General features: G+C 38.5%; 1 protein-coding gene across 2 annotated transcripts in view; it reads right to left on the bottom strand.

The window, feature by feature from the left end:
• Window positions 1–6704: 6704 nt before the first annotated feature.
• Window positions 6705–14652, bottom strand: part of CYYR1 (cysteine/tyrosine-rich 1) — a 111044-nt gene continuing 103096 nt past the window's right edge. The window contains exon 4 of one of the 2 annotated variants that reach the window (XM_011926485.1): window positions 6705–9123. In XM_011926485.1, coding sequence (XP_011781875.1) covers window positions 8990–9123 — 134 coding nt within the window. In that variant the 3' untranslated portion in view covers window positions 6705–8989. The remainder of the gene's footprint in view (window positions 9124–14652) is intronic. The other variant, XM_011926486.1, reaches the window with a different exon arrangement.

Genomic DNA, 14652 nt, shown 5'->3' with positions numbered 1-14652 from the left:
GGTGTGAGCTACTGCACCTAGCCATTTTGCTCTTAAGAAGACAGTGGCCTTGCAGAAGTCTTCATCATCTGAAAGTTGGTTAGTGGTAGAGTTGAGACTAGAACCCAGGTCTCCTGCTTGCTTTCTCAAATAAACACATAATGCAAACACAGAACAGTTGAGAAGAGATGCTGGTCTATTTTAATATATTAGTTGATATTAAAAGATATTTTAATATCGGATATTTTTAAATATTTTTAAAAGATATCTGAAAGTGTTGGATGAACAAAATGTCGAATAGAAACAAAAGGTAAGTTGACCATTGACATTAAACCTTTTTTGTACTGTGTACACATCCCTTTTCCCTTTACAGATCCACTCTCCACACCCTCCCCTCTATTTCTGCCCAGGAGTCTACACTGCTTGGACTGCATCAAGGACTTCCCTTGACACTTGTGCTTCTGGTTGGATATTTTTAAATATCCACATATTTTTAAAAGAATGAAAGTGTCTCAGCCAGGGCCTTGGGAAGAAGTAGATGGCCACCCATACTGAGTCATTTGAAGAGAGTTCACGTGGATAGAGTGAAGTGAAACTATAAGCGGTAGTGCAGTACTCCGTGACTAGCAGCAATAGGGAAACTTGGCAGCCCTGGGTCTAAAAGGGCAAAGAGAAGCTAAGAAATATAGCTGTTTGGAGAAGGCATCCCATGGGAATTGGAGTTTTGTTTGAGAGGCACCATCCAAATAAGTACTTCAAATAAGTATTGCATCCTCACTCTCCTTTTTCCTTCTGCTCTCCTGAATGGCCTCCCCATTGGCCAAATTCAACCAGGAGCACAAGTGTCAAGGGAAGTCCTTGATGCAGTCCAAGCAGTGTAGACTCCTGGGCAGAAATAGAGGGGAGGGTGTGGAGAGTGGATTTGTAAAGGGAAAGGGGATATGTACACAGTACAGAAAAGGTTTAATGTCAATGATCTTCTTACCTTTTGTTTCTATTCGACCTTTTGTTCATCCAACACTTTTAGATATCTTATGTCATGCCAGATATTTGCTCAAAAAATCATTATATAATGAAGTGACGTGTGGTCCTCATTTTTATTTCTGCTGACATATTGTAAAGAACTTGTGCCAATATGATTGTCAATTCACATAAAAATTAAATAATGAGTTCATCTAAATTGTTTGATAGAATTATTCTATTAATTCATTTGAGTTTGGCAAAATCAATAGTTTCAGGTAAGTACTATTTTATGGCTGCTTATGCTGTACTAGGAGAAAAGGGTTAGTCATTGTAATCATTGTATTCTACATGTAACACAGAAGGCAGGAGCCCAGGCTGAGCTTAACTGCTCACTCTCAGTATTTGAAGGACTGAGCACAGGGAGCAGTTCTACCAAGATTTTCTTTGCGTGAGAGAAAAATAAGTCTCTTAGGCAAGGTTCATCCTAGGGGAAGAAAGAGTTAGAATTACGTTCGCATAAAAATGTCCTGTTTTTCAGAATTGTTTTAATATAATAAAAGCACAATGCCTATCACTAGAATTTGCCTAAAGATTATGAATTGACATATTTACAGTATCCAAAGCTGCAAAGTGGGGATAATAAGAATACCTATGCCATGGGTTTGAGAGGATTAAATGTAAATTAAATGTAAATTCCTTAGAACAGTGCTTGGTGCACACACACACACACACACACTTACTGTTATTATTTAAGGTAACACATTTCTAGGGACTATTCCATTGAGAATCAACGTTTTTACGATGGTATTACTACTTTTCAGAACGTGGATAAATGCACTATTTCTCTCCATACATATTAAATAATAATAGCACAAAAGCTGGATGCAATTTTATAACTCATTTTCAGCCAATTTTAGTGTTTTTGTTTCTTTTCAGAATATTCAGTAGTTTTTCAACATACCCTGGAGAAATGGTAATGTGAAAACTATGGCATCTTATTTTAGTAAAATACCTTTAGTGTATCCTTTGCACATTGCTTCTGAAGTCTAAATTGCATTAGAATCTATTCTATGGAAATACAATTCATGAAGCAATTATTTTCTGATATTTGGTTGGTATTCTTTTTATGTAAAAATGAGAAGCTTAATTTTGAGAATTATGAAAGTGCCTCTCCCAAACCGACATGTTGTCCTGTTCCCACCAAGTGAGTCATTCAAGGTGAGCACATTCCTCTCATGAAGGGGCATGTGTTAATACTGCACTTAAAGGCACGATCTAACTCTATCTGTACTGACATGTATCGTCAATTAAAAACTATGAAACTACAGCCTTTGTTCAGTTGTCTGACTCATACCTTAGATTATGGACTACAGTTAGAATATGTTACTCTCTATAAACTCACTTCCTCTAATTCTTAAAGTTATTTTAATATTCCTTCATGTCAAATATTAGTTGCTTACTTAATATATTCAATCATTTTTACCATGTCCCAAATATCATGTAGGTACTCCCTGAGGACTCCAAATACCCAAGGGACAGTCTTGGCTCTCAAAGAGCTTAGAATCTAATGGAGGAGACAGACATTTACACAAATCTATTACAAGGCTACAAGAGGGGTATTGGATTAGCTACCAAAATGGCTGGAGGTGGGAAATTATTAATTCTGATTGGAAAATTTATCAAGGTCCTCTTCTGCAGATATCAGCTCTTTACCTAGATCTGGAAAGATGAGGAGGGTTTCCGCAGCATAAGTGAGGGTTTATCTATCCTCAGGCTAGGAGGTAAGGGAATTAGCACTGTGCCTTCAGGTGGTGGCAAGGGACACAGAGGGTGGTCTCCAAATGCATTTCACAGGTAAAGCAGGAGTTGAACTCTGAATGCTTTATCCCTTTGGATGGCTTTCAAGTTCCTTTCAGGTCAATAGGGAAGATGATATGCAAGACATTAACTGATAAGGTACAAAAATGGGGAATCAGATCTCTTGGATCTCTTCAGATTTTAGTCAGAAAAAAATTATTCATCTTGCAGGGTATGGAAACAATGCAAGGTATCTTATTCATTTATCAGCCATGACCAAACGAGATTCAGAAAATGATTCCCTTGCTTCTTCCTCATGCTCAGAAATAGCAGGTATGGACCAGGTGTGGTGGCTTACACCTGTAATTTCAGCACTTTGGGAGGCCAAGACAGAAGGATTGCTTGAGGCCAGAAGTTCGAGATCAGTCTGAGCAACATAGCAAGACCCTGTCTTTACAAAAAAATAAACAAATTTGCCAGGTTTCATGGTGCGCACCAGTATTCCCAGCTACTGGGGAGACTGAGGTGGGAGGATCATTTGAGCCCAGGAGTTGAGGCTGCAGTGAGCCAATGTCATTCCTCTGCACTCTAGCCTGGCGACAGAATGAAACCCTGTCTCTAAAGAAAAAACAAACAACAATTAAAAAATAAATGACAGGTGATACACACTCAAAAGCTATTCATGACTGGGTTAGAAAAAAGGAGAACAGAGGCTGGGCACGGTGACTCATGCCTGTAATCCCAGCACTTTGGGAGGCCGAGGCAGTTGGATCACCTGAGGGTCAGGAGTTTGAGACTAGTCTGGCCAAGATGGTGAAACGCTGGCTCTACTAAAAATACAAAAATTAGCTGGGTGTGGTGGCTCGCGCCTGTAATCTCAGCTACTCGGGAGCCTGGGGCAGGAGAATTGCTTGAACCCGGGAGGTGGAGGTTGCAGTGAGCTGAGATCATGGCATTGCACTCCAGCCTGACCAACAAGAGCAAAACTCCATTAAAAAAAAAAAAAAAAGTAAAAGGGGAGCAGAGCAGAAATAGAAATCAAAGTCTAAATTTTTTAAAAACCAATTTATCCTTCATGCATCCAGAGAAGGCAAATATTCCTAACACATGTTCCCATAGTTCCAAATATTTCCTTGGATTGGATGTTATTTTTAGGGAAGGCATTCACGATTGGGTTAGATAGCAACTTGATCCACTGAACACTCATCTGGGAACTTGTCTTGGAACTATTTTCTTGATGAAGACTAAATATCTTGGAACAGAGGTGAAACAAAGGTTAGAACTGGCACTATTTTAAGACTCGTCCATAAAGGTATGTGGTATGTGCTGTACTTCACTCCCTGCCTAATACGATGGGCCTTAGTCTAGCTCATAAATGAAGTTCATGAGAAACACAAGCCTTGTGTATATCTTTTCAATATTTCTTAGGAATGTAGCACTTATCTAGTTAATGCGGCCCTTGAATGTTGCCAGCTCCATTCTACTCTTGTCGGTTCAATGAAAGCAATTTGATCACAGTCAAGTGTGGCCTTGGATTCTTTCAGCTGTTGAGTTGGTGCATTCTCGTTAGAATGAAGGTATTATTTCCTACATTGCCTAAACTCTAAATAATCAATTTAAGGAGAATAAGATAAACTATCTTTGCTATGGTACGCCCACTACTAAGATGGCCCTCACAGCTCTCTGCCTTTTGGTTTCCATGTCCTTGTGTAATTCCCTTCTCTTTCATGTGAGATGAACTTAGTGTCCTGGTTCTAGAGAACAGATTATGGCAAAAGTGATGGATATCACTTCCAACATTAGATTTCAAAAGTCTGTGGCTTCTGTCTTTCTAGCACTGTCTTCCACTCCATGGTTCTTGTTTGATTGCTTGCTCTAGGGGAGCAAGCTGACACATTTAAAGTTGTCCTATGGAGAGGCCCATATGCCAAGGAATTGAGGGTGGTTTCTGGCCAATAGCTAGTGAGAAAATGAAGTCCCTAGCTCAAAGCCTTGGAGGGACTGAATCCTGTCAATGACCATGCATGGAAGTGAGCGTGGAAGCAGATACTTTCTTAGTTGTACATTGAGATAACGGCAGCCTGTGACAGTCCCTGAGTCAGAAGACCCAGATAAGCCACCCTCAGATTCCTGATCCATAGAAACTGAGATAATACATGTTTCAAGCCACTGAGTTTTGAGTTAATTTGTCACACAGCAATGGATAATGAATGCACCTGTTTATAGAAGTGGTAAGGCTTGGGAGTGGGGCATAAAAGAAAGAGAATATGTATATTCAGTTGCACCTGTCAGAGTCACCAACCCAGGTAGGATCTTTGTGACAGATGTTCTTCATATACTGTTTATAATCATTGCAACCACCTGGCAAGGATGGTGTTATTCATATAGTTTGGATGAAACTGAGGTTATGGAAATGTTATTTGGCTCCGAACATGTAGTTAGAAGATGACAGAGATGAGAGCGGAACCAAAGTCTCCCTTACTCTGAAGCCTTGGTTCTGTCCTCTGCATTAGAGGGGTGTTAGAAGCCTGAGTGGGGTTAACCAGGCTGGAAATCAGAATCACCTGTGGGTTGTTTTATAGTTAATCATGTCACTTTCCTTTTCTGGAGGTCCTGACACTGTTTAAACTAACCATACTACACAGTACAGTTGCACCCAAAGAGTTTTGCCCTTGTACAAGTTCAGCCATATCCCATGCAGCTTGGGCCCCAAATCAGAGAATAAAAACTATGCATTGCAGATAGGTTTTGATTGAGAATATAGTAGTCCTTAGATGCCTCTGTGGTGATTAACAAGGTGACCATATGACTTTGGCATGTCGATATTAGGTCATTTTAATTAAGTGAAAAATTAAAACAATAGTACCCAGAGCTCCACTATTTGATGAGCTTCATATATAGTCTTATGTGTCTCAGTCCCTTCCTCACCTACAACCAAAAATTGGCAAAATGAGTTTGGTTAAACAAGGACAAGTTGGAAGTAGAGTGGATGTATGATGAGTGCTTCCTTCATTTGGTTGTGGGAACAAGATTATGAAAAAACAGAAGGGTAGCCTACACCTTAGGAAGATGTAGGTAGCCCCAGATGATCCTGTAGTGGCAATTTGCCTTCTGAAGCTGGGTAGGCAGCTGCAGAATTGATTAGACTCTGAGAACAGGCTGCGGCTCTGTTTCACCAGCTCTAACATCAGGTCTAAGGTCTCTCTCCTATCATCAGCCCTTCAGCTCTTGCAACAGCTTTCCTGCCCATGGCTCTGGAGAGGGCCAGATAAGCCTCTCGCTGCTCATGGTTCTCACGCAAGTAACAGCCTTGCTTCCATGGGAGTGGACTCTCCACACACATAAGTGAAAGACATCACAATTAGCTGACAAAGTCCATAGTTTCTCCTGGAGGAGGTGACTGGAGTGGTCTCTTTTTCAATGACTTCCTGCTAGTTCACTGTGTTTTTGCATAGATTTCTCTAGAGCAGCACTACCCAATAATGTAGGTAGCCCCTAGCCACATGAGGCTATGCAGCATTTGCAGTGGGGTTGTGAGACAGATGAAGTAAATTTTTCATTTAATTTCATTTCAATTAATTTAAACTTAAATGACCATATGTAGCTGGTGACTGTTGTGTTGGATAATACAGTTCTAGAGGTTGTTCTCATTGTATTGTTGTTTTGTTAATTTATTTTGGGCTGATATTTATTGGACACTTTCTATGTGCCTGGCACTATACTTAGAATTTTGTATATGTTCATCCAGTTTTTGCAGAATGCGATGAGATTGATAATATTATTTACATTTTCCAGAGCAGAAAGTTGAATCTCAGAGATGAAGTAGCCTGCTTCAGATCACTCAGGCAGGAGACAGGATTCAACATAAAGTCTGTCTGGCTCTAGCCCTGTGTTTCCTGTACAGAAGAATGAGGCAAAGTCAACAGGAATAGAGGGTTAAAAAAATGGACACAAGACAATGAAAATATAATCTACGTTATAATAGGTTCTTTCATTTTATTGCTTATTGTAAACACTTTGGCCACAGCAAATGTTAGTTTTTTAAATAACCATAATTCAAAGCTTTCACATCCTATACTATTTTTCCCCAAGCATCATCATCTATGAAAACAACCAGTGAACTCCAGCAGTCTATACTTGTAATGTGCGCATTTATGCTATTATGACACTTAATACAAATAGTAAAAATACTCATCTATTGTAGGCTTATGGGTTTGTAAAATGCCTTATGGGAGGCCATAAACAACTCAAAGAAGAGAGATGGTGTGGACTGAACTGGCTTCTATTTGGGGAAAATTTGCAGAACGTAGGAGGTATGCAATAAATGTTTATTGATGGTGAAGATGATAAAACTCTATTTCTGCTGGTCTTTCCTTTCAATTTTTCTTAAAGAATATATGGTATATTTGTATTCAGCATTCTCAGAATCATCATAGGGACCCTGGAACTTTGAGAGTCATAGCTGCAGTGTAATTGGGTCTGACCACATGCAGAAGAAAAATAAATTAAAGCATAGGTACTATTGAAATTGTGCTGAAAACTTTATGTAAGTCGGGGAGCTCCTCACTAGAACAGGCTGAAACTCCTGAATGCTTCGCATCCTCATGTATAAGAAAATAATCAGTGCTTAAAAATCAAGGAAGTCATTCAAAACAAATTCAGCCTTTGGACCTTACTGGCAGGTAGATTATATTTCAGTCAGATCAATATCTTTCTAATATAGATATTTGAAAGTCATATATACTACTTATAACAATGTAGTAAGTTTCTTATCTGCAAGTATAGGTACTATAACTTAAACCTTAAAATGCTTCATTTGATTCCTTAATTCAGCAACATTCTTGGCACTTTTTGGGATTTCACTGAATTTTGATGATGATATTGGATTAAACATTTTAGATTTAATCGTAAAATGACACAAAAATCTAATCATCTATTTCCAATGTTCAATATACAATTTTTATAAATACCTGAAACAACTCGTATAAAAATATAAAATGTTAAGGTCACTCACAGCAAAATACAGCACATTAGAATTATTTATTATACATATAAAGGTAGGCACTTCATAAAATTTGCATTTTGGCAAAAGGCAACAGTTTGATGTCAGTATCTTAATTTTGTTACTAACTTTTTTAAGAGAATAGATTATCAAAATTTTACAAAAAGAAAAAAATAATAGTTTCAAAGATTTCCACAGAAGGGAATCTGAACTTCATTTCCCACTCTTCCTTCTTTTTGCAAGCCTGTTGTGTATCTTCATGGTCAAGTTCTGAGATTTTTGCTCCCTGACCTGAAATCCTGTGGGAATGTTTGATTTCTCATCTTTTACTCAGAAGTGATATATCTGCTACCTGTGGAACTTGATACAATTTTGTTTTCTCCCCACAGTTGGAATAACCTTTATTCTGATCCATTATACAGTCAGATGATGTTTAGGTGGTAGTAGCTGGCGTTGAAGAGTTCTTGGCTTCAAGTGGTTGTTGAGTCTTTTTGGTCTTGTTTTAACTCCGTAATTAAATAAATAAGATCCAACTCTTTCTGTTGTATTCACTATTGAACACATAGAAATTCACTTCACACCCACCTAAAACACGAGCAGAACTTTTGAGGCCCAATGGACCCATCTACTATTTGATTTTGTTATCCCTTCTGGAGCATGTCTCTACCAAGAGCCTCACAAAGCAATCTAGTCATTACTCTTTCTTGTACTAAAACCAGAGCACCCATCCTATAACTTCCACCAGGACCTCAAACAGTGCTAGGCACATAGTAAGCTCTTAGGCACTTAAAATACATTTATTGATGAATGAAAGAATGAACAATTCTAGTTCTGACTTTTAAAGCTACGTAGAATAAAGTTGCTTCCTTGTGTAGGCCAAATCATTCTCCCATCCTACTTAGATCTTCTTTTTTCCAGGATCAATACAGAAACTTCCTTCACCTTGGCCTTAAACAACATGATTATCAGATATTTTGTCAATTACATTACTCTTCTCTGAATGTGCTTAGGTGGATCAGCGGATCTCTTGAAATGTGGTTCCATAGAACCAAACATTAATACTCCAGATGGGGTCAGCTTTCAGCAGGGTAGAAACCCTATATCTCCCAGCAGGGATACTCCACCTGACATATTATCTGACCCCAAAAAGTATTCCTTGGAGCAATTCTTTCCTGCCTGTTTCTGAGTAGAGGCATTTTATTCCAGGCAAGATCACCCATTGGCACATGTTCTGTTCTGGGAGACAGATTATTTCCTTGGGTTTCCAGGATAAGGAGGGGGTGGAGAACGCTGTGCTGAGCCCTGTGGGGTGGGGGAGTATGGAGGAGGCAAGTCTGCACAGTATTCCATCTCATGGTCGTAACCGTAGGGAGGTGGTGCTGCTGAAAAAGAAGGGGAAGAGAACATCAGGAAGTTAGCAAATATTTGCATTTCTTTTTTTTTTTTTTTTTTGAGATGGAGTCTTGCTCTGTCGCCCAGGCTGGAGTGCAGTGGCCGGATCTCAGCTCACTGCAACCTCCGCCTCCCGGGTTCACGCCATTCTCCTGCCTCAGCCTCCCGAGTAGCTGGGACCACAGGCGCCGGCCACCTCGCCCGGCTAATTTTTTGTATTTTTAATAGAGATGGGGTTTCACCGTGTTAGCCAGGATGGTCTCGATCTCCTGCCCTTGTGATCCACCCGTCTCGGCCTCCCAAAGTGCTGGGATTACAGGCTTGAGCCACCGCGCCTGGCAAATATTTGCATTTCTACTGTGTTGAAGCCACTGGGCTAGACACTTTGGGAAGGGACATAAATTGTGGCTGCAAAAATCTTAGTTTTATTAGGTCGAGACCACATGTGTATGAAAGGGTAAGTGCTCTAAAATGTGGTATCATGGGTCAAAGTGTTAAGAATTGGTTGTTTAGAGAAAGTTTCTTGAAAATATGATGCTGAAGGGGCAGAAAGAGAAGCTGAGGGACAATTCAGGTTGACCAAAAGCACTGAAGCGGGAGAGCCCTTCAGCTCAAGCAAAACGTGCATGAAAGGGAGAGTGGGAAAAGACAATGAGGAGTCTAGTTGTATCACCATGGTGGGCTCTGAATGCAATGTAGAATGTATAACATGTAGTTATCAGAGATTCTTTGAACATGGTAGTGAATATGCTTTGGGAAGACCACTCAGCAGTTGACAGAGGGAGAGGTAGATCAAAGCAAAGCTGCAACAATGCAATGGCATATGTGAGGGATGATAAGGGACTCATGACAGTGAGGGGAAAAACATCCTAACAGTCCTGGAGCAACCAAGTCTTTAGATGATGACTGGGTGTGTGGAGAAAGGGGAGAAAGTGAAAGAAGGGGTTGAGGTATTGGGTACCCAGTACAGGACTCCAATAATTGGAGGGGGGTGGAACCATTGCAGAAATATGAAGAAGAAGACAAAAAAGGAGGACAAATAGGTTAGGAAATAAAGATGAATAATTTAATTTTCTGCATCTTACTTGAAAATTTTTCTTAACTTTTTACTGTACCATACATCAGTGTTTTTAAAAAGTTTTTAAATTTTAAATTATTTTATTTTTTGAATTGACACATAATAATTGTACATATTCATGGGGTAAATAGTGATGTTTTGATATGTATAACGTATGATAATTAGATCAGGGTAACTGGTATACCCATCCTCTCAAACAGTTATTTCTTTTTGCTGGGAACATTTAGCATCTTCCTTCTACCCATTTGAAACTATATTATTATTGACTATAGTCATCCAGTGGTATAGAACTCTGGAACTTATTCCTCCTATCTAGCTGTAATATTATATTCCTTGACAAATTTCTTCCTATCCATCCCTTTTTCCTACCATTCTCAGCCTCTAGTATCCTCTGTTCTACCTTTTAATACACTTTATGACTATGCATAAATGTCTATTTTGTGGTGGTCTCAGTTCCTTTCTCTAGTGTTGAAAGAGAAGTACTCCTTGAGCTGAAATTTATCTGTGCTTCCAAGAACTGAATCATTTGCAACATCTGAGCAACTCCCTCAGCAACTAATCTGATGAATTGCCAGTAGTTGAATCATCCTCAGGATCCTGATTCTGCTTGGAAACGGACATGCCTTAATTGCCTACCGTGAATGTAACCCAAATCACAAGACCAGTGTCATAATAATGCAAATAAGTGGGCAAGCTTTTAATACTAGAATGGCAGAAAAGAACAGACAACATTTCAACAAACTTTTCTAAATGTCTTCTATTAAGTTGATGCAAAAGTAATTGCAGTTTTTGCTGTCAAAGTAATTGCAAAAACTGCGATTGCTTTTGCATGAACCTTAATTTGTACTCTTTCCAATAAGAATTTGACAGTGTTCTGATAAACAGACATAGACATACATAGCGCTTCCACCGATATGCTGACAAAAGCTATGTTTTTGATATGGTTTGGCTCTGTGTCCCCACCCAAATGTCATGTCAAATTGTAATTCCCAGTGTTGGGGGAAGGACTTGGTGGGAGGTGACTGGATCATGGGGGTGGATTTCCCCCTTGCTGTTCTCAGGATAGTGAGTGAGTTTTTACAAGATCTGGTTGTTTCAAAGTGTGTAGCACTTCCCTCTTCTTTCTCTCTTCTCCTGGCCACGTGAAGATGTGCTTGCTTCCCCTTCACCTTCTGCCATGATTGCAAATTTCCTGAGGACTCGCCAGCCATGCTTCCTGTACAGCCAGTGGTACTGTGAGTCAGTTAAACCTCTTTTCTCCATAAATTACCCAGACTCAGGTATGTCTTTATAGCAGTGTGAGAATGGATTAATACAATTTTCTTCTGGATCTTTTTAGTTTGCCTATCTTTACCAAGAGCTTGATGATTTGAACCACTTACTGATTGCCCTGTACTTGGAGGATGTGAGGAAGCAGAATTGAGCCACTGAAGAGAAGAGGAAGATGGAACCACAGAACTGAGTGGGATGTTCCCTAAGCACTCCTTTGTGGAGCAAAAGTCTTGCAAGTCTCTAGTGGGCTGGGCAGGCTGAGGGTGTTCAGCCGAGAACATAGCTCTGTAAATAAATCAGCAAGGATGCATACATACAGTTTCCCCAATGCTCCCTCAGACCCTTGGAGGCTGGGCTACTCCAAGCTCTGTTTCCTGCAACAAAATGGAGTAAGTCCTGTGGAGTCTAAATACACATTCCCTCTGCATTATACCCACTCCTCAACTTCATTATATCTAGGAGCACTGAGACAAAGAGATTTATAGTAAACTTCACTAAGCCAAGGATGAAACACTGCAGCCTCCATGGAAAATAGGAAGTTGCAGCAGGAAACCCTTCGCACCATTTCATATAAGCATGTGGTTCTATGCTGCTTTTCTGCCAGAGCTTTTCCCTGCCTCCCACTTGAGGAGCACACACCAACTGATTCTGCAGATTGACTCTACATCATTCTCTGTCATGAAGCCATGGCATGTATTTATGCATCTCTAACAGAGCGTTTATATTCTGCCATCTGCATAAAAACTGCTGGAGGACATTTCAGCAAGAATCCCTATGGTTTATGCAGCTGCATGTTGAACATGAAAATCTTAAGATATGACAGTGGTCTTTCATTCATATAATCTTTGAACTTCGATAAAGTTCTGATGTAATATTAAAAAGTGGTATTTTGAGGACTACCCACCAAGAAATAAACATGGCACATCTTTTCTAATAGCCACTGGAAGAAGTTTGAAATAATATTTGTATAACTGTTGGCTGTATTATCATTCTTTCTTGCACATAATAAAGTTTTACTGGAAGTAAACTTTTCAAAGTATCAATTTTAGAATTCCTGATTAATCCTAAGAGGTTTTGTTCTTTTTTTACAGCTCAAATCATACTTACAAGTTATATGGATGCAGCTGGAGATATGGTGCTTTTGAAATCTTTTCATAACCAATATTCTACTCTCCTATTTAAGTAGGGTAAATAGGCCATTTATCCTCAATGTCTGATATAGCTGTCTACAGTATTTAAAACATTTAGCAATGCCATGAAATTTGGAGAAGAAATGTAATGTTTTCTATCCACTCAGTCCAATATTTCTAAAGCTAATGTAGTGGGAAGATGCATGGTGTTACCCAAACGCTTCACAATTATTTCAGAAAATTTGGAAGCAGAAGAAAATCATCCATAATTTCGTCACCCCAATTTAACAAATAATATCTCTGTATACTGTCTCTTAGTCATTTGTGTGTAGTTGCATCCTTGCAGTCACAGAGCATGGTCTATACTTTTTATTATATATTATATATAATATATATTATATATTATATATACTTTGTATTATAAGTCTTTTCATTCTGCTGCATATTCTTCATAAGCTTTATTAATGGCTTCCTTAGAAGTTATTCCATCCACCATTCACTATTTTGAGGTTAATTTTTTATTATAATTAATGTAGTGATGAATATCTCCTTATACATAGACTTTTTTATTATTTTGATTTTTTTAAGAATAAAATTCCAGAAATTAATTAGCTGGCTTAAATAACACATACATTTTATTGCTTAGAACACATTATAAAACTACTTTCAGAAAGAATTATTTCAACTTGTAAGGGTATACAAGTACATTACCATTTAATATTTTAGTAAATTAAGTGAAAAATTTAGGTCTTTATTTACTTGATAATTTCTTTGCTAATAGCTAGGTCTGACACTGTTTTACATCTTGTCCACTGTTTATTACTCATATTGAATGAATTTTGTGCTGTTGGTCTGGACTGGTGATAGTTTCTAAATAATGATCTTAATTTCAATGAAGATATAAGTAAGATATTAAAAAATACACAAAATTATATGTCTTTTAATAAAAACCCTTCATCAAAATGGTTTATTATATAATTTTTACCTTACTGACATTCTGAAGTTTAAAACCTATGCATAACAAAACATATGGTTATTCATTTAACACATCTCTGCTGTGTTGTTTCCAAGTTTAAAAATTAGTCTTTTTCAGATAGTTGATACATAACTATCCTGTTTCTGAGTTTACCTATTTAAATTTATATATTTAATACTTCTCTACATCTGTTATTTTATTTGGCATAGTTTTGCATCAAAGTTTATGTTTTCTAAGATTTAAATTTTGATTAAGCCAAATGATCTAAATGTGGCTTATTAAATAATCCTCACATTTTACATCCTTTGGCCATGTCTCCTTTAGAGTATATATAATCCTAAACTACCTATTCTGTTCCAATGACCAAGGTATATCTTTTTGTACCAGACACACCTCAGTTTAATTATTACTGATCTTAAATAGTTTTAATACCTGGTAGAATTGATGGATCTCATGCCTTATATTTAAAGACAATTTCTTATTGTAAACCTTCTCATCTACTCTCCCCCAAAGCCCACTATTCAAAACTTTCCTAACCCCACCCAGAACAGAGGGTTTAAATAAAGGCCCACACAGCTCCTGGCAAGACCTCCGTTACCCCCATCCCCAGCCACATAAACTCAATACTGCCCATTTATCCTCTACAATGGCCTAATATGCAAAGATATAGTATAACCTATTGTTCCCCTTCCACTCAGATAGCACCAAGACAAATTCCATCAAGCCTCACATCCCTCTGTCGTCATGAGAAAGACAGGTTTCCCTATTGCAGACCTTTAATTCTGGAAGGCTTTGCACATTGATTTATTACTTTTCCAGACATTCCCCACCCGCTTCACTGTGCTCAGTGGAGCACAGTCTGTCACCTCACCCTCTTTCACTGCCTCCACTGTGCAACTCCGGCTTTCAGAATGAGAGTTCTCTTCTGACCCTGTCTGTTTTCTTGAGAAATTAGATCTGCTGAGAAATCATCTGCTGAGAGTGAGAAGGCTGAGGGGATTTTTGAGTTTTGAGATGAAAGAAGATGCATGAGGCGGTTAACTCAGGAAGTGGAAAGGAACAT

The sequence above is a fragment of the Colobus angolensis genome, unplaced genomic scaffold, assembly GCF_000951035.1.
Source record: "Colobus angolensis palliatus isolate OR3802 unplaced genomic scaffold, Cang.pa_1.0 Scaffold69, whole genome shotgun sequence".
Taxonomy (NCBI): Eukaryota; Metazoa; Chordata; class Mammalia; order Primates; family Cercopithecidae; genus Colobus; species Colobus angolensis.
The sequence above is the reverse complement of the archived record's forward strand: the minus strand, read 5'-3'. Positions and strand labels throughout refer to the sequence as shown.